General features: G+C 36.7%; 1 protein-coding gene across 1 annotated transcript; it reads right to left on the reverse strand.

The window, feature by feature from the left end:
- Positions 1–177: 177 nt before the first annotated feature.
- Positions 178–20679, reverse strand: REEP2 (receptor accessory protein 2). The gene is made up of 8 exons (XM_070933767.1): positions 20648–20679; positions 20011–20083; positions 12552–12628; positions 11517–11637; positions 4887–5000; positions 4443–4590; positions 3431–3591; positions 178–252 (listed from the first exon to the last, which is right to left on the reverse strand). The coding sequence occupies exons 1-8, from the start codon at positions 20677–20679 to the stop codon at positions 178–180; spliced, it is 801 nt and encodes a 266-aa protein (XP_070789868.1).
- Between the last annotated feature and the right edge of the window lie 371 nt (positions 20680–21050).

Below are 21050 nucleotides of genomic sequence, written 5' to 3' on the forward strand. Positions count from 1 at the left end.
ATTCCTGAGGATGGCCATCCTCTGATCTGTGTGCCAAATTTCAATCACCATCTCGCCTGGGAATGAGCTCTACAAAGCAGTAGCTGTTATGTACATGATCTCAGCTCCCATTCCTTGGAGAGTGTCCCTCACAGTGGCAGAAGAGTGCTCTGGGACAGATTTTCAGTTGGATTGTCCTTAGGCTGATTCGCCAACAGCAGTGGAGCCTGTAGCTTTCTTCTTGGGACGGGCTTTCACTACCTTCTGTGGAGGCTGTAGAGCAAGCAAGAGATGCACAACATTACATTAGCTGAAAAAAAGATATTTTGAAAAACGGTTTTGTTTAATTCGCCACTGAGCTAACAGAGCTTCAAAAAAACGAGCAGCATTGCTAAAAATGCTGATTCTTAAATCCTCTGTTTTACTAGTAATAGTACTCTAACAACTGAACTAGTGATTGGGATGTCTGGAAGTTATATAACAGCAGTAACATATTTCAATAAAAAGAGAGGTAAAATTGTATACTTATTTTATTACTGTCAATATTACAGTAATACAGTTTTTATTAGAAAGATTTTTATTGGGAAGGTGAGACAGAAATTTAATAAGTATCCAAGCAATCAGCTTAAGGAATTTTAGCATGAAAAGGATTTAAGAAAAAGGAATAGGGAAGGAGGGGTGTGGCCAGTGCCAGTGGCGGTACAGCAAATTCCGGGGCTCCTGGAAAATGCTGATATCTCAGCTGCTTTAGGGGATCCCCAGGGATCATAGCTGTCCTGTAGGGACAGTGAAGAACGGAAGCACAGGCAGGCATGAACAGGGAGGTTGCAAACTCCCTGAAGTGTCTGCATCAGCCTCCGACCCAGCAGCAAGGGAAGACAGTCTTTAGGAGCTGTCAAAAGCCAGGCAGCCATATGCAAGATAAGGGAGAAAGAATGAGGAGTGATGATGAAACGGAGTATTGTTACTGAATGAGTGATTGGCCAATTTATAAGTAAGAAGAATTTTTTTTTTAACTTTAAAAGAGGTCCCAACCTGAAATAAGAGGCTAATTGGCATCCAGGAAATTAAAACGAAGGGGGGGGGGAAGAGAAACTTTAAAAACGAAAGCCCTAAAAGGAGAACTAATCACCTGATTTAAATTGGACTTGGAAGAAATTAAGAATAAATATAAAGAAAAGGAAATTGAGACAAAGCATTTATTTAACAACAAAAGGCACTAATTGAAGAACAGAAAGCACTACTTTTGTGGATTTACAATTGATACCTTTGCTTGGGGATTTGTGGATTGGAGAGAGTCATTTGCTGATGGAAAAGAAATATTGCACTTAAATCAACGTGAGAAGCCATATGGGGAGTATTTGTTTAAACAGCTACAGTAAGATTACAAAAAGAACTTGAAATAATAAAACCTTGAACTGGGGAGACTTAAAAGGACTATTTGAATTTGATACTATTTGGAAAGAAGAAAGAAAACAAAAAAGACATTAAATGGACTTGAATTCGAACTATATATAAGTGAAAATAAAAATAAATTTAAAAGTTATTTCTTCTTAAACTGAAAATATGAAAAATTGGGAACATGAGTACGAGGAGTTGAGGGAGATGTTGCAAAAGGTGCGAGAAGCGTTTAAGGGAAACAAAGAAGCGGAAGATTGGATAGAATACAAAAAGAAAGAAAGAGGAAATATAAATGAGAAGCAAAAATATAATGTGGGAAAGAAAATAATTGAAGGAAAAAATATAGATGATCACACTGAGATTAACAGTGATAAAATGAAAACAGAAAGAGGGGAATATCTCTCAAAAAAGAAGAAAAGAGAAGGAAATGGGAAAAGAGAAAGGGGGAGAACTAAAAGGGTAATAAAGTTAAAAATTAGAGAAAAGATGCAGGAAGGAGGATATAATAAATACAAAAAGAAGAAGAGGAAGAAAGAAATAAGTGAATGGGAGAAAGGGGAGAAAATATCAAGAGGTGGAATTCAGGAGAGTGTAAAAGAAAATGGTTAAAAGGGGAAAGGAAAAAATGTAGAAAGGAATTAAAGCAGTGATATGTTGATTTAAGGGAATGGCATTAGTAGTAGAAGTGGGATGTAAGAAATAAACTGTAATAAATATATAGATTACTGTAAAAGGGAATACTTAATTGAAATTAAGACATAAAATTAAAATGAAAGTAAAGAAATGTGTGCTAAAGATTGAAAAAACAAAGGAAATTGAAGTAACAAATGAAATTGAAATGTTAAATAAATGATGTAGGAAATTGTTGAAAGTAGACCAGCAGATATAGAAATGGTCTATATGTTAAAATATCAGGAAGCAATTGAAATATTAGGAAAAGAGAAAAATAACTATTGAAATGGAAATAAGAGGTGGAAAATTAATTAAGTTGAAAGATTTTAAGGTAAAAATGAAACAAGTTGAAACATAATGTTAAGAATTTTAAAATATGATGGGAATTTTGAGGAATATATGCAATAAAGGGAGAGAAAAACAGGGATGCCTGGACACCATAGGAAAAAAGCACTGAATTGAAAATGAATACAGCAATAGAGATAGAAGAAGGAGTAGGGAGATTGAAGGAAGGGAGAAGGAGAGAGAGGAACAGAAGAAAGGGAAGAGGAGAGGAAGAAAGGAAAGGGGAATAAGAGTAGGAGGGAAGGTTAGATGGGGGGAGGAAAGAAGGAGGGGGAGAAAGGAAGGGGAAGTAGCGAAGGAATAGGAGAAGAGGGAAGAAGGTAGGAAGGACAAAAGAAGGGAGGGAGAGGAAGGGAAAGAGAAGGAAGATTGTTGTAAAACAAAAAAGATAAAATGGAAGAAAGGCATCCCCGAACACATTTAAATATATTAAGATAAATATTGAATTAATAAAAAATAAAATTAAGGAGAATGTATATGATTAAGAATAGAAAAAATAGAATTTGAGGGTGAAAGAAGATACTGTTTAGAAAAATAAGAATAGAAAAATTAAGATTTGATTAACAAATATGAGAATGGTGCTTCTGCAGCCAAGATATTGACCCTCAATTGAAAAATGTATATTCTCAGTTCTGATTGTATTCAGATGAGAATTTTCAAGGAAGAGTTTGCTCTCCAGACAGTGATGAAATTACAATGTACGTAATGGTATCAAGTCAAATCATGCCACATGTTACTATTTATAAGGAAATGGTTAACACCCGTATCGAGACAGGAATGTTTTTTATCAGAGCGCTTTCATTTATTTAAATTCTGGCTGAGTGGAAAAATAATGTAAAACAAAAATGAAGGCTGATTTATTGGGAAAGGCAGACACTGTGTTTAAGCCTTAGTGATGAAGTAAAAAAGGAAAGGGTACCATGGTGAAGCATGTATGTTTGTGCCATTATATGATTCAAGTATTTCCACCTTTTATTTTTTAAGAAGCTGCAATGTACACATAGGGGATCCATACAACTGCAAGCCATCTCACCTCAGTCTTTATTGTTTTCTTAGGAGCTTTAAGGCTCTGGGTTCGTTTGGGAACTTTGTCTCCTGTATCATCATCAGATGGTTCAGTTCTAGAATCAGACTGTGTTCCATTATGTCTCTGAGTCATAGCCATGTCCTCAGATGAAGAGTAAAAAGATGCACCTAAGGAGAAAAACAATAGTGGGACTGCTTCATAAAGGTAAAAAAGATACTCAAGATATAGAGGCAAGGAAAAAAACCGAGTATATTTATATACCACGAACTGAACTCAAGGTCATGGGAAACATGAAATTAAATGTATTTCTGAATCTCATAACTGAAATTCCACTCCTTTATAAAAAAAAGAGCTGCAGTAGCTTCACAACCCATCTATTCCCTCCACTCTAGGCAGTCTTTCTTTTTCTCTACTATTTTATAGTATACTTAAATGAATAGTTACATTTAGGATATGAAAAGCCTGTGCATACAGCTATGTAATCAAATTCTCCTGTTTCTACCAAATCCCCTTTCCAAGTCAGGTTCATTGGTTGAATAAAGATCTATATGGATAGAGTGCAAGAATATATACTATGGTCACTATATGCAAGGAGAAGAAAGCTCCTGTTTTGTATCCTGCTCTCTTTTACATGTGGCTGAGGAGGATGAACTTTAAAAATACAGGTGAACAGGTGCCCTTTGATGCAGGAGATAATATTTTCTTTTTTCCAGGAAAATGCAAGAGGTAAATTATCTTCTCCTTTAAGACAGACTCTTAAAACCTTTATACAAAGGCTCTTATACTTGCATTCATAGAACAATATAAAGTCATTTATAAAGCGTTAACATGTAAAAATAAGTCTCTTGCTAATTCATTTCTATAACAGGTTCAGATTTTTATTTATCTGTTTTCATTTGTTGTACGTTGAATTATCTTTTGTGTGTCCATATGTTGCTTTAAATTATAAACCAGCTTCAGTGTTTAGTTTGATCAGACATATAAATCAATAAATTTATTAGAGACTGACTTCACTAACCTGAATCATCAATAGTTTCAAGATGGCCCTTAGAAGACGTATGCATGTGTGACTCAGGGCTTTGCAAATGCATTGTGTCATCATCTCGAATCAAAGTCAAGTCTTGCATGCTGAAACTCCGAAGTTTTTCAGACAAAACCCCCTGGCCCTTTAAAACACAAGTTCTAGTTACAATTATCCACATGTACTACATCAGAATGCATCTTAAAGGGAACATTGAAAGAACATTTGATGAAAAACTAAATGCAAAGGCAAGAAAATGGAACATCAATGACATAATTTGGATAGAAAATGAAATGACTGTCTTTTCTCTAACATGAAGAAACAGCCCAAATGGCATGTAGCTAGTCGAGAGTAAGAAAATGAATGCAGTGAAGGGAAACACCAAAATTACCAAGCAAAAGAGAACAAGGGCAGATATTAAATAAAGATATAAGGAGTTACCTTTGCAGCTGCAGTAACTGCTGCATTTGCTGCCAGGTTTAATCCTCGCTTGCCAACACGCATCATAGTTTCATAACTCTTGTCACGGGCCTGGCTAATATATTCATCTATTTCCTAGGATTTAAGTGAAGTAAAGCTACATTTAGTAATTAACATTATTTACCTATAAAATTCTAGCATAAGCTGCATACATACAAGATTCTAAGCCTTGTGGAGTGCATTAGATCTTTATGCTTCAGCACTGAAATAGAAGGCAAATCTTCTGATTTGTCCTAATGTATCACCTTCTATCAATAATAAAATAAATTCTCAACCGTATTAGTAAATATTTCCTGATCAGAATGGGCTACAAATTATCTCTAGATAATATATATCACGGGATAAGAAAAGGTATTTGGAGCATATAAGAAAAATGTTATATATTCCATACTAATTGACAGCATAGTTTCCTGTATAACGATATATAATTTTATATAGTTTCCTATATAATAATATAGTTTGTCAATGCATACCAAAATTCAGCAGGACCACAGAATACCTCATATTGCTCACTGATAATCTGAAGAGGGATCATCACATCTGATTACAAGCAAATCTATTAGCACGAGATAAAAAGATATCAACTGATATACCACAGAAGCCTGGCTTATTTTTATTTTAGATTATAAATTTGATAAAGCCCCTGATAAGTACCCAGTATGTATTCTAATAGCATATTATCTACTGTTTTAGGTGGTTGGTGTTTCATGGCTGTTTTTCAGATATTTGATCATTCTTAGTAAAGATTTAATAAACTGTGTGGGCACTGGAATTCACTATTGACACTTCAATGTCAATAGTGTCAATGTCAATTTACACGAGCACTTCAAGTTAATTTAACCCTATAAAACTAAAAATCAACCTAGACATATCTTGGATGCCATTTTTTATATGAAAGCCAATTCTCTTACAAGTTTAATTCTCTTATAAATTCTCTTACAAATTTAAAAGGCTCATTTTTAATTTCAAAAAGTGTATTCGGATGAGGAGAACGACTACTTGTGCTCTGCTACTCAGATTAATTTATTTAATCTCTTTCTCTCTCTCTCTCATTAGTAGTGAAGCAGACTGGGAGAAAAGTGCCTGAAGTCAGTGACCAAATATGGTGAGGTAAGGCTATATACTTCATACTGTACCTACAGAGTTGTGCCACTGTGAATAACCTGCACTCCTAGACATGTACTATCTGACAACAGGCTCAGGATATTTTCTGATTCTCCTCAAATTGCAAGGTACTATAAATACATGTAACAGTATGCACATTGTCTTTCCATCTTCTCGTATAAATATATGGCATTGTATTATAAATTCACAGGATATTGTGCTGCATTCATAATTTGCTCCCTGAACAGAAATCAAAAATACAACTATCTCATCAGATCTTCAGAAACAGAACACTTTCCTTTAGAGTCTGGGTTTTTTTTTTTCTTTTCCTAGTTCTGATATAGGATAGAAGTGGGAAAGCTAGAAGGAAGGATATGTGAGGTGTGGTTGAGAGTAAATTTCACTGAGTTTAATTATAAAATGCTTTAAATAATTAAATAAATAATTAATTTAGCCTTATATTAAACACATTCTTATTTCTGTGTTATTTCTGCTTTATTTCCTTTCCTCTTCTGAACTGCCGAAACATTTCATGTTCAGACCTGATTGGTCTGAAATAAAAAAGAAGGTTGATTTCTACTTATTCACAACCCCAAAATCTTTTCTGTCTCCTGCTCCAATTTGTTCTAGATGGCTGGGATATTTTATAGATGAGAGAACACTGTGTGTGATTTTACCAGTGACCAGGGAATGGGAGTGTTGGAACCAATGGTGAAATCTGAACCGGTTTGCTGGCCGTGCATGCGCACTGTGTTCCAAGCACGCATTGTGCACACACATGTGCAGTTCACACCAAAATGAGGCTTGGGAAGGTAAGCAGAATAGTGGAGGGGGGGGGAAATCAGCTGTGGCACACGATCTTGGGAATCTTTTTTTAACTTTTTAAAAGCATTTTTTACTACCGGTTCGGGCGAATAGGTAGTAAAAAAATGCTTTAAAAAAGTAAAAAAAAAAAGGCTTGGACGATCACAGCTGTGCCACACAATCACCAGAGCCTTTTTTTTTTACTTATTTAAAGCATTTTTTAACTACCTATTCGCCCAAACAGATAGTAAAAAAAATGCTTAAAAGGTTTTTTTAAAAAGTTCTGACGATTGCACTTCGCTCAGCTGATTGTTGGAACTCTTTTAACATTTTTTTACTACCAGTTCGGTGAACCAGCAGCATTTTTTACTACCGGTTTGGGTGAACTGGCCCAAACCAGTAGCATTTCACCCCTGGTTGGAACCCATGCAAATCACTGCCATACTACTTTCTTGCAGTGAGCGATCCCAGTTCCTTCACTTTGGTTCTGGACTTCAACTCATTATTATTAATTTACATTAATTTTTAATTACTCTTTTTGTGATTTTGATATGCATAAACCACATTACGCATAGTCTACAGAAAAGGATGGATGGATAAATAATAGATAGGCAGGCAGGCAAAGAGATAGAGGTAACAATAGATCACATCGAGATAAAATTGAAATACCTTCAATACACAAATCTGATATTAACACCAAGACATGTATAACTGCCTGTGCTGCTGCATTTTGCTCCAGCTGAAGATTTTGGATGCTCTTCAAGGACAGACCCATGTACAGCATATTATAGTAGTCAGTTTTAGAGGTGGCTAGGGCATGAGTGGAGCCTCCAAAATCCAGAAATGAGCATAACTGGCATGCCACTTGTGCAAAGACCCTTTTAGCCATGACTCCCACCTACTCTTTGTGTAGGAGCTGTAAGTCCAGAAGAACCCTCAAGCTGCACACCAGGTCTATTAGACTTGGAGCAGGAGTGAAATCCAAATTTTTTTCCCTACCAGTTCTGTGGGTGTGGCTTGGTGGGCATGGCAGAGGAAGGATATTGCAAAATCTCCATTCCCACCCCACTCCAGGGGAAGGATACTGCAAAATCTCCATTTCCTCCCCTCCTGGGAGAAGGATATTGCAAAATCTGCATTCCCACCCCACTCTGGGGCCAGCCAGAGGTGGTATTTGCCAGTTCTCTGAACTACTCAACATTTCCGCTACCGGTTCTCCAGAACCTGTCAGAACCTGCTGGATTTCACCCCTGGCTTGGAGCATGAATGTTGCTAAATCACCAGATAAAAGAAGGCTCTAAAATCTGAAGCCACTCTTGCGCCCATCCAGACCTCCAAAGCCTTTAGGCACTAAGAGTGTGTAGATAAACAGTAGCTCACCAGGGGCAGAAATGTACAACTGGGTATACCTCACCCCATGGTGATGGATGATCTCACCCAGAAGTTTTATGTAAATGTTTAATAGGAATTGAGAAAGTACCAAAGATTTCAGCATCCCGCGTAGATGAGGATTTTTTTTTTACTCCTGATCAACACCAGCTGAAATGGTATTACTGATTGTAATCTCACCAGAACATGAACTTTTAATATTTGCTATCTACCTAGTGACTTCTAGTGGTCATTAGGGCCAGTGAGTTCTGGTGTTGGAGACCCAGGCTTCTTGAGTTGCCAAAGGAAAGCAGGTGTGTAAAAGTCACAAATCAAATCAATCAATAAAAGTTCATACAGTTAAAAAATTAAAAAAACCATTAAAAAACCAGGATTCCCTACTGATTTCATACCCTGAACAGCGAAAACTATAAGGGCCAACAATGAATATTATGCAGTACAGAAAAGTAATAGTTTGAGATATTAATTTACGCTAGAGATGTTTCATTAAATATTTAATATTTAATATTTAATCTGTATTTAAATATAAATACAGATGATTAAAAAGTACAGGTTTGTATACTCTAACCAAAATTAACTTGCTTCATGAACTAGTTAAGCTCTGAGAGAAACGCTAGTGCTGGTGTCTGTTAGAATACTTTTACCTTACGTAGAACAGAATCTTAAATAGAATCTTAAATGGAATAATTAGTCTCTTCCTTTTCAATGCATTTGATATGATCTGCATCAAATGCATTCAGAAAGAAGGGCTTAATTATTTCCTAATTGGCACTTCTGGGTATTTCACAATGAAGCATGAAAATTTAAATATATATGGATCTTTTACAGCTGATATAAAACAGCATAATGTTGATTTGTATTCAAGTACAAAAAAAATACAAATTGTAGTTTTCAGGCAGTATGACCAACCTTTAGCTTGGAAAAGGGGGTCTTTTTTGCATCCCTACCAACAACAACAAATTAACAAAACAAGAAAATATAAAATGTATTTCATAAAATTTAAAGTTGCTAGGCAGCTAAAGGATACAATTTGTAGTTTAGTGCATTACTACTCCCTAACACGATAATAATTTATTTAACTAATTTGTTAACATTATTCTTTTATGCAATCATTTTCTCCATAAAAACCTAATTTCTTTTACTATGATACTGTAGAAAGTGACTCATTTGCTACCCAAAGCCTGAAATTCTAAGAAATTATGATAAAATAGATGGCACAACATATTGGAGCTTTAAAAGTTAGGATCAACTTAAAGTTGGCAGCAACGTTAATCTGATGCTGATTAAAGAAAAGAAGTTTAATATTCCAGTGAATGTTATTGCTCTGAAGGATGAAAAACTGCATAGCTCTTCTTATTTTTTAGCAAGAGATAGCATGAGCTACTATAAAAAGGAGACACAGGAACTTTCACAAGAAATTTCTGTCATCTACTGACTACCATCCTTTTATTTTTCACAGGCATACACCGAATTGATAATTCTGTACCTCTATCATGTGCTAGAATTACAAGAGACAATGGAAAGTAATTGCACACCCATTAATTGCCACATATTTTGCATAAAATAGATATCCAAGAAAAAAATCAATTAATGAAGCAAATGCGGAACATTTTGGAAAGATCCTGATTATCCTATCAAAGAATGGGAACCATGGTTGGAGGAGAAAGGGGGAAAAAAGGGGAGGGGACAAAAAAAACCTAAAAAATGGTTAAATTAGGTGGAGGAATATGGAAACAAATGGGAAGATATAAATTGTGGAAAGTAAACTAGATACCTGTTTATGTTAAATGTAAATAAAATATTTAGATTAAGAGAATATATTACAACGGTATATATATGATATACTAGAAATATATGTATAAAAGATAGATTAAGATAAGAAAGAGAAAATGTATAAATATGGATTACTGATGCGAAGATGTTGAAAAGAAGAAGATGTAAATATCTGTTTTTGTTTGTTTGTTTTTAAAAAAACTGTTTAATAAAAATTATATTAAAAAAGAAAGAAAGAATGGGAACCATATTTGCACACATCCTGATAAAATTGTTGATTTGTGGATTTCCTTTTGGTTGGAGGTTTCTAAATCACATGAAATGCTTTTCCTAACAAGTAGTCTTCAAATATGACTTTTCAGAGGGATACTAGAAACTATACTAGGAAAGAGATAGAAGGTCCTGGCATGTACACACGGTAAAGCAACTTGCACAACCACTTCTTTCATTAAAAGTGGCTGTGAAATTCCAATCATGATTACTCAAATAAGAGTCAGCATATTCTGGTCAGATTGCAAATTTATTCTTGCTCAGTGGGACAACTGGTATTTCTTTCTTTCTTTCTTTCTTTCTTTCTTTCTTTCTTTCTTTCTTTCTTTCTTTCTTTCTTTCATTCATTCAATTTTTATAACCTCCCATTTCAAAGAAATGAGTCTGGGTGGTGAACAATCATAAAACAAAAGTTACAATATAGTATAAAATTAAATATACATGGTAGCAAAGGAAAAAAATGTTATCATAGATGTTAATATAGCCAGGGAAAAGGGACCTTTACACACTCAGGGCCTCGGACCCAAGCACAAAGGCCTTATGAAAGGCCAATGGACTTGGGGTCATCCTCAAGTGTGAAAGGAAAATGTTCCAGAGAGAGGGGATTATGGCAGAGAAGGCATGTCTCTTAGTCTTCACCAGTTGGATATTCCTTGGCTAATGGGGCCCATCATAGTATGTCAGACTTAATTGGACAGGTAGAACCACTTGGAGAAGATGATCCCTCAGGTAATCTGATCCCAGGCTAACTCTAGCTGCCATTTATATTGGCAGAGAAATTCTCTTACTATTTCTCTATCAGGTCTCATTCAACTGTGATAAAGATTTGTTTTAGAAATTCTTTTAACAGGAATGGCATTTGGCATTCTTGCACTTATTTAGTGACGAGGAGAAGGAGGGCATATGAAGTACATTTCATTGTACAATAATCTTTCCAATAGCCTGCAATCTCCCTCATGCCCATTACTTTGACTAATAAATCAGGAGGGAATTCTTCCCATCAAGTCTTTTCTGGGTTGATGCTACTTTCATCCTTAAATAGGAATCCTGCCCTTGAAATATTTTTGAATAAGCTCTGTCCAGATATTAGCTAGGCAATTTTGAAAGGTTATGTATGCTCAGCTCTAGCTGCCATGCATTCAGCATGAATAAACATGGGCATGACTAATTTCAAGGTTTTTTTTTCCTGTAACCCAACCACATTTGAAGTGACTCAATTTTCATGTCTGATAATTGGGCAAGTTGCAGTACCTTCTCCTTATTGGAGAGCGTTGGGTGAACAAACTTCCTGTACAGGACGCTGGATCCCTTGGTATAAGGAGAGAGCAGCCAGATCACAAATGCGATTTTCAACTCGAAATAAAAGGGAAACCTGAGAGAAATAGAAAAGCTAGAATCAAGCTCAGGTTAGAATCAGACAAAGGTTGACAGTCCAGAATAGTACAGATGGAATAAGCAAAGGGAGAAAAAATGAACTATAGATAGAATAGAATCAATACCACAAAAGGCAGCTGCCTTCTATTTTTCCTATAACAACAACCCTGTGAGGTGGGTAGGACTGAGAGAGAGTGACTGGCCCCAAGTCATTCAGTGAGCTTTCATAGCTAAGGGAGGCCTAGAACTTAGTCTCCTGGTTTATAGATCAGCATCTTAACCATTATATTAAACTGGCTCTCATTCTTTTCAAGAATGCTTTTTTGAAATTTCATTTTAGATTAACTTTTAATTTTAATAAATACTCCAACAGAGCAAACATAGAATTAAACACCAATTAGTATTTTTTTCAGATAGCAATAAATTATCATCACTGTGGGGATTTATATGACCAATTCTTGCCTCAAAGTCACCCAACATTCTCATCCCAGTACATACCCCCGTGATTCACATCTTTTGAACAAGTTGCCAGTAAGGTGTATTAAACAGAACTATTACTGTAGGATTGGAGTAACAACTCTTTCCTCAATGTGTTTTCAGAGAACAAATCCCTTGATAAATCACAAAGCAGAAGATACTGATGACTTGCAATAGTACCAGAAACAACCATTTTATTCAGAGCCAGAATCCAAATGTTTAAAAATTACTATTGGAAGAAAGAATAATATATTATTACCAACTTCAAACATTCAATTTATGAGCTATATCATATATGATACAGTAAATGAATATTTCTGGCAAAAAATTTAAATAAAATAAACTTAAGAAAAAACATTCAAAGCAGTCAAGAATTAGAAAACAGAATACTTTATTACAGCATCAAGTAGTTCCTATCAATGATAAAGAACTTACCAAGACAGAATGATGTCTGTGAGTGTTTCTGCTGTGGTGAAGAAGGCAAACACAATCCAATACATCATCCATTTAACCTGCAAGGCAACCATTGCGTTAAAAGTATGCTGAACATTAGGCCTTACCTTAAAACATGTATTTGTTTTATAGGTACCAAACATTGTGAACAATTTTTTCTCATATATAAAAACAAATATTTACACAAACATCATTTTATAAAAGTGATGCTTGGATAAGCAAAGTTTGTCATGCCTATTCTTGTTTTTTCTTTCTCCCTTTAATTCCCTCAAATTTTATTTGCTTCAAACATTGAAGCCTGGCAATGCATTATAAAACTGATATATTTGCTGTCCAACAGCTTGTTCAATGAGAGGTAACATTGGAAGCAGAGGGAATTTCATCAAAAGAAATCCATGGAATTTTTCTGCCAATGGAACATTTCCATTACCCCAAGCTTTTTACAATACTGGGCATTTTTTCAAAACTTGTTTAAAAGTTTAGGAGCCCTAAGGAGCATATTTGGGGTTACAGAAAACAAGAGAGTTTTCCAAAATAGTGTAATAAGTATTTAGGAGGAAAACATATTGCCTAAAAGACCCATATCAGCATCATGATTCAACACAGCAATTAACAGTTGATAGTGTTTTATTACAACATACTGCATATAACAGATATTTGTATGTCAGCATCTTGATTGCAGGCAGGCTGGCAGGCAGATGCTAGCTCCCCCTGCTGTTTATTAAATAAGAATGAATCTAAGAGCATAAGCAAAGCTCAGAGTATGAGCATAATGACACAGAACTCATCCATATCCTGGAAATTAGACTACAGCCTGCTTTCATTGGGCTAGCTAAAAATTCCTTTCTCAATATACAAAATAAAGCAAGTTATTATTTTTTTAAATTCTGGAGGAATATACTGTATCAAGGCTAGTAATTATTGATAGCAGTACTAAACAAATACCAATAATCTGTCTAGATCTCTTCACAACCATCTAAATGTGTGACTGTTGCAAAGGTGCTTTTTCAAAAGGCAACTGGACTTGCTTTGTTTTTGATTGAAGATGTTTCGCTTCTCATCCAAGAAAGTTCTTCAGTTCTAAATAAATGGTGGCAAGTGGAAGGATTTATATTCCTTGCAGTCATCTGGTTGTTAGTACTCTTTCTGAGACTTGTTGAGGCACTTGGAGGTTTATCTGTGCCCTCAAGGTCAGCTGAATAATGCAAATGGGTGTGGGACCTTCTTGGAAGGTTGCCTTTTGAAAAAGCACCTTTGGGACAACCATGACCTGGATGACTGAAAATCTCCATAGACATTGAAATGTGCGACTGTCATATCTTTGGACCATCACTGAATCTTTCCATATTTAATCTCACCTGGTAAAATTGCAGTTATTAAACTCTTAAGGAGAACAAAATCCAAAAGTGATTCTGAAGGTTTCCAGAAGGATCTCTATAATCTGGGTATGTGGTCAACCAATATATTAAGGTGACTCAGTTTAAATATATGTAAACAGATACACGCTTGAACAAAGAAAACCTATCTTCACATCTACACTGACAGAATCTGGCCTGTCTGTAACCAGTTAGGAAAAAAAAAACATTGGGATCATACTGAATAACTCAGTGAACATACTGTGCTGAGTCAGTGTACGTGTTATGCAAATTCTGAAGAACTGAAAATAAAAATGCCAATATTGTAATGCTCTTATATAAATCCATGTCTGATTTAGAATATTGTATACAGCTTTGGTTGTTACAGTTGAAAAAGGTTTTAATAGAGCTGGGAAAAGTGCAAGAGAGGAATATTTGCCTGTCTCCTAGTTGCAAACATTCCAGTAGAATCTAGTTGGCAGCTGTGAGAAACACAGTGCAGGCCTAAGATGGGCCTGGTCTGATCCAGCAGAATTGTTTTTTCTTTCTTATGAAAATGTGTTCTAATATTACAAAGTAAAAGAAGAATTCTCAAAACTGCCATGTCCAAACATTAATCTATATCCCGCTTTACCCATCTCCATTCTAAGCTACTACATAATTTTTTTCCTAATTAATTAGAGAGCTTTTTTAGTCTCCAATCAAATAAACCACAAGGAATCTATTGAAAATATTTTTTTGAACAGCTGATTTAGACTTGCAAATGCCTGTTTCTTACTATAAAAAGATAAAGCCTCCCTCCAATTGAGTTTAACTCCTTGTGACTACATCACAGCATTTTCATGGCAACAGTGAAAAGCTTACCCTTGCTTTTATTCCAGGATGTTTTTCAACTTTCCAGTCTAGCCTATAGTCTTTTAATTCCCTGGTAGGCTCTCATCCAAGTAGTATTCAGGATAGGCCTGCCTACTTCTGAATTCAGACAAAGTTACTGACATTTTGTAAAGCTGTGAAAACCATTTTATGCAGGCAGGCTTTCAAAGCTCAGTAGTGACTGAGTTTTCATCTTACATGTGGCTTCAAATGTAAACTGACTTTGAATTGCTTACATTCCTCTTTACAGTATTACAGAGTAAATGTAAAACAATAACCAAATTATAATAAGATGAAAGTAAATAAGCACTATCATAATTTTCAATAATACCATAACTATCAATGCACTGCCTAGTACCACACTTTCAGGAGCAATTTCCACACCATTCCCAAAGGCCCTCTGAAAGAGCAAGCTCATTTTTTCATCTCTGGAGCTGCACTATTACCAAAAAGGGAGGTCACCAAGGGCGAGGCTCGTCCTTGGGGTCCCTCCGGCCATCTTCCCTATGTCTTCCCATCAGACAGGGAGAAAGCATTCACAGAAAGCAATTTTGGGGACCCTCGGTTATTAATACATCAAAGTAATATCCACCAAAATGAACTGTATCTGGCAACCAGTAGAATCCCATATTAGGGGTCTACAACCAACTGAAATGAGCCAGTCTCTGTTTGAGTTGCTACACTCTGGATGGTGTAGCTTCTAAATGAACTTCAAGAGTAGCAATATGTATAATAAATAACAGTAATCCAAAAGTGAAGTGATAAAAGCATGAGTATTACACTAAAGCCTCCCAATTAAGGAATGTCCACTATTTCCTTCCACTTCTCAATCAACAATTCCTACTCTTCCAGCACCTCCACATAAATTTCTGTTCTTTCAGCTTGGTTTCTAACTGTCAGCTACAAACTTTCCAAATTGATCACATTATCTCATGCAGGTTACAGTGCTTTTTGCTCTTTTTACCTGCCAGTTCTTACTTCATGGATACTTATTCGTAAGGAGTGGCTTTAACAGCAGCCATGGTTTGGGAAAGTTTATTTAATGCTGGGTTTGGCATGGATTCATATTTTATCATATGGAATGTGGACAGTGGTAATTAGTTTCTAATGCAAGTGATCAAAAGCAAATTGCAATTAAATGAACTTTCTAGTTTTTGATACACAGTTTCCTAAGATTTGTGGTATAGAACATCTAAATATTATGTATTTTTTATATTTACAAAATATACATATTTTATAATAAATACACAATTTTTGGTAGAAAATATTTTTCATTAACAAATAAGAGGTTAGGCAGATGATGCTGAAAAGTTGTTTGTATTCCTAATCTATAGCAATTTAGGTATAGTTTTGTGTTTTTATTCTGGATAATCCACAGATTTTCATGCCTAATTTAGATTCTAGTGGCAGGAATGCACTTCAAACTTTGATCCTTTTATGCCAGGATCAGAGGCATAAGTCTGAAACCTAGTTTAGGGACTGACACAGATGATAATCACTGAGGGATAAACTAGCCTAAAAACTGGACAACTGGTATTGAAGGCCATTTATGGATAACGGTCACTGACATAGATATTCGTATTTAGTTTTTGTATTTTTAAGAGCAACCAAAAGCATTTACAATGGTCACATTCTTGGCAGGGAATAATGACTTTATTATAGAAAACCACAGATAATAACTGTTTTATTTTCAATCTTATTCCAATCATTTCTTAGTACGGAATTTGCCCTTTTCCACTGCCAGTTCATACTTAGTAAGTTTTGTAAGTTTTCTATTGTACACTTTTTGTAAGTTTTCTATTGTACACGTAAGACTTCTCCAAGATAGTAAAGATAATTTTTGATTGGGAGCTGTCCAGAGTTTGTTATAAGTTGGACGGCTGTATACATGTTTTAAATAAATAAATATAAATCATTACAGATAGCTTTTCAGGACAGACAACATACACTAAGTAGCAGAAGCCTAGGTGCCCTATTTTACATAAGTTCCATTATTATTTTTACCTTAGTTTGGGTAAACTACAGGGCTGCCCTAAAGGAAAATGTGCTGTCAGATTCCTTAAGGTTCTTTCTGTTACATCTTCTATTACAGTGGTTCTCAACCTGTGGGTCGGGACCCCTTTGGGGGTCGAATGACCCTTTCACAGGGGTCGCCTAAGTCCATCGGAAAACAAATATTTTCAATGGTTTTAGGAATAATTTTATTGCTGGGGGTCACCACAACATGAGGAACTGTATTAAAGGGTCACAGCATAAGGAAGGTTGAGAACCACTGTTCTATTACAACGCCTACCCTACCCCCACATCCTTCTGAGACAGGTTTTAAAGAAATGCTTAACAAACTGCGATCAATAAGCTGGTGATACACCCAACCTCTCCCTTGAGTTTCCTGACTTTATTGTATTTTAATTAATACATTTTACTATTGTATTTTAATAGACAATCAAGTTTTTAAATTATTGTAATTTCCCTGACCAGCTCTTTGAATGGTTGAGTTGGGACATGTGGTTAGATTCAGATATGGTAGTAGTCTCTGAGACAAGAAGTTTTAAAAGGGGATTGGACAAATTCATGAAAGATGCGCTATTAATGGGCTATTAATAGCTACTAGCTTTGATGGCTGTTGCTACTTCTAGAATTATAGGTAGCATGCCTTGAATATCAGCTGCATCATACTCCTGAAGAAGTCTCTCCTTCTCCTTCTTCTCCTTCACCTTCTCCTCTTTAATATATTGCAAACAAAGCACCAGTCTACAGGATCTTATTTATCTCCAAAAATGCCCTTAGATACTGCAAAGACCTAAAGCAGATGTGTTTTTAGAAAATAAAAATGGTGGATGATTGCAGTTTACCGGTAATAATTTCTTTGCAAGCCAAGAAAAAAGCCATAAACCTGGGGATGAAAGCAGAGCTTTGTAGCCCAGAAAGAATGACAGGAAACCTCTCCACCAGTTCGCTTCTGGTAAATTGGTGTTTTGTGCCAACTTATATTAATAGTGGTTTTAGAAATGGGTAAGTTTTCCACGACAGCCATTTTCACTCCTAGGGTTTCATAATGTCAAATAGGTCCCTGGCCTAAAAAGATTGGAAGCCTTGATTTGGTCCAGAATATTTAGAACTAGCTTTCTTTCTCCATATATTGCCCTCACAGGATGTTTGGATTTTTTTTACGGAACATATGAGCAACCCAGAACTTTACTATTACATGCAGCTTTGAAATTCTCATTTGTGTTGGCTTCAGAACAACCCTGGTTTGGTACCAGTAATATTAAACAGTGAATTCATAGCTTTAAAAGATTTTGGGAGCGAGTTTGGCCAAAATAAAGAGGCTTCAGCAATTTACAGTTCCAGACAATGGGCACACATTTTAGCCCTCTATGATGGTAATATTGCCACATCACCAATCCCATCTTGGGACAAAAAAGAGAGACATTATTCATTAAAAAGTTTGTATAGTAGGCCTATTCTAAGTAAGTAACTAAGGCTTTAGAATACCATGACAAAGGCTTTTTCAGTATTTCCTTGGTGGAATAATCTTTGGAAGAAAGAAAATCTTGAGAGTCATATTAATTGTTTGAATAAAAAGGTCAAAATACGTTGCATGACATAACTTGCTAGTGTATTTGACAGATGTCTTTAATGTTCATTTATTTTAAAAGGGCAAAAGCTTTTTTGAATTATCTTGACAACTTTTTGATGAAAAACAATTTTAGGACAGCTAAATAATGTAAATATTACATAATCAAAACTGGCATAAACATTCACTTTATAAGAATAATATTCTACTTTCTAATTTCCTCTCAGAACAAGCATGACCTTAAAAATTGGAAGCATGGGTATCATAAAGAACAAACAGGCAAAGACATGTGCTCTGATAAGTCCCATTTTATTAGCTCCACCATTTAGTTCTCAGAAAAAGCATGAAATATTGAAAGTAATTAACATTTGTGGACCACATAAATCGTATAATCCATGGTAGGCCAAGAATAATTTCATATGTGCTGTTTATGAAAGCTAATAATGTGAAAGTGGAAATATTTTGCAATTTGGAAACTGCCAAAAGCTGCTCTAGGAAGACTAGTCCAGATTTTCAAATGCAACCAATTGGTTACTTTTTTCTACAATGAATTTTTGTGAAAGTTCCAATTACATGTATTAAGTAGAGAGTTATACGCTACCCAGAGTCATGCAAGTTCAATAAATAAATAAATAATAATGATCCTATAAAGAAAGTATATAACTTCATTTTTTATAGCAAAGCATGGAACAACAAAATAAGAAGCATATATGTAAAAAAGCAGCACTAGTCTTGAGACTAATTTCAATCTTTCCTACTTCTTCCTTTTCCAATTCTTTACCTATTTCTCATTATTCCTGACACATATTCTTTTGCTTTAACTTCCCTATAGCAAACAAAACCAGCCTATTAACCTTTTCATGAATGGCTATAAGTGGTCCAGGGATGTTCAATACTGTACTTTACAGTCCAATTATGAAACCTTCATTTAAAATAAATTTTTGTTTCTTAATTTCATAATAATTGTCAGGTGACACACCCAATGCCAAGTACTTGTGACAACCCTCCAATACTCGAGTGCTACAATAAAAAGAACCACTAAAATTGGCAACAAAACTGAGCATTGTGTTTTCTTTCACCAGGGGCATAACAAAGCACTTTTAGCCTCTCATGCTTTGTGCAAATAAGTTAGTGACATAGTCATTGTTTTAATGTGCAAAGTACAATGTTTAAATTGGCTGAAGCCTGCAAAATGGTAGCTATTCCAAAGGCAGTGTACCACGATGCTTTGGAATAGCTAGTACTTTATACTAGCTTTAACTTTTACAACATTAAAAGCAAGAAGTGATTAGCTGAAGAAGCATATGGTGACATCATCAGCTTATCTCGTGTGTGTGTGTGTGTGTGTGTGTGTGTGTGCGTGTGTGTCCGTGTGTGTGCGTGTGGTCATTATATGGGGAAAAATGCTTAAGAGGAGAACAAGCATGTCAGTTCTATCCCATAGCATGTTCACATCAAATAAATAAGATCCTTTTAAAAAAAAAAAACTAACATATTGACAAGAATACAAAAAGTGAAATCTCAGCTTCTTGTCCATTCACAAAACCTGGTCATTTTCCGAACAGGAGATAAACCGTGAATGATAACAGAGAAAGATTAGCCCTTAAAATAAATATGATGGCTGCCTTGCACTTACATATTCTTTCACATTTTTCGTCTTCACAGCTTTGTAAGAAGAATAGGCAGGGTACAGGGTGCCAAAAACCAGACTGCAAACAGAGTTTTGAAAATAAAAACGAATAAAAACGGGGGGCGGGGAGGGGGAGAAGGAAGGAAGAGAGAGTGAGGTTCTAGTTATTCGGGATGGGCGTCAGACTCTCGCAAACCTGAGCGACGTCCAGTCTCCCCCCCCCCCTCCCACACACACACACACACACCTCCACCGGCCCACCGAGCAGGCCAAGCAACGAGGCGCTTTGCTCTCTCCCACCTGCTGCATCCACAATTCCCTTCATTGTCGCCCAGGACCGTCAGGCTGGCTCACCCGACCGCCCCCAAGGGGACGAAAAGAGAGCCCCGGACATCAGGCAACGCCCCGTCTGGTTTCTCCGCCGCCAGGTTTAGGGCGAGGAGCGCTGGCCTCCCCCACCCCCACCTGCAAGCTGCCCCGGGGGAAGAGCGAAAGGGGGGGGGGGCCGCGCGGCGCGCGCGCTTAAAGCCCCGGGGAGGGCAGCCCTGCCCGACCGCGCGCGAGCCCCCGGTCCCCATCTTCATCCCGTTGCCTGGCAACAGCACAGAGAGGGCCTCCCGCCCAGCCGCCCTCGCGCTCTTACACCACCAGCCGGGAGATGATCCAGGACACCATGGCAAAGCGAGGCCCGGACTCCTCCGGCGGCGGCGGCGGCGATTGGGAGCTGGCTTTCAGCACCAGCTGCAGCAGCAGCAGCAGCGAAAGGAAACGGGGCGCTCTTAAAGGGCAGGTTTCTGCAGCAAGCGTAGCCCCGCCTCGTTCCCTTAAAGGGGAGGGGCTACCGGTGCGTCGGAGGGAAAACAGCCGCGGACCTCATCGCCGAGAACACGACTGGGTGCGCGCGCGCCCCTCTCTTCCCGGGAGCAGACCCTGAACTGGGTGGGCCGGCCGGCATTGCGTCAAACGAGACTCCTTGCTGGTTTATAGACCGAGGTCCGCCCTAGAAGTGCAAAAGCGGTGCGAGGGGAGCACGTTAAGCCTTCCTT

Source organism: Pituophis catenifer, unplaced genomic scaffold (genome assembly GCF_029215685.1).
Source record: "Pituophis catenifer annectens isolate HBS135680 unplaced genomic scaffold, rPitCat1.0.hap2 SCAF_2, whole genome shotgun sequence".
NCBI lineage: Eukaryota > Metazoa > Chordata > Lepidosauria > Squamata > Colubridae > Pituophis > Pituophis catenifer.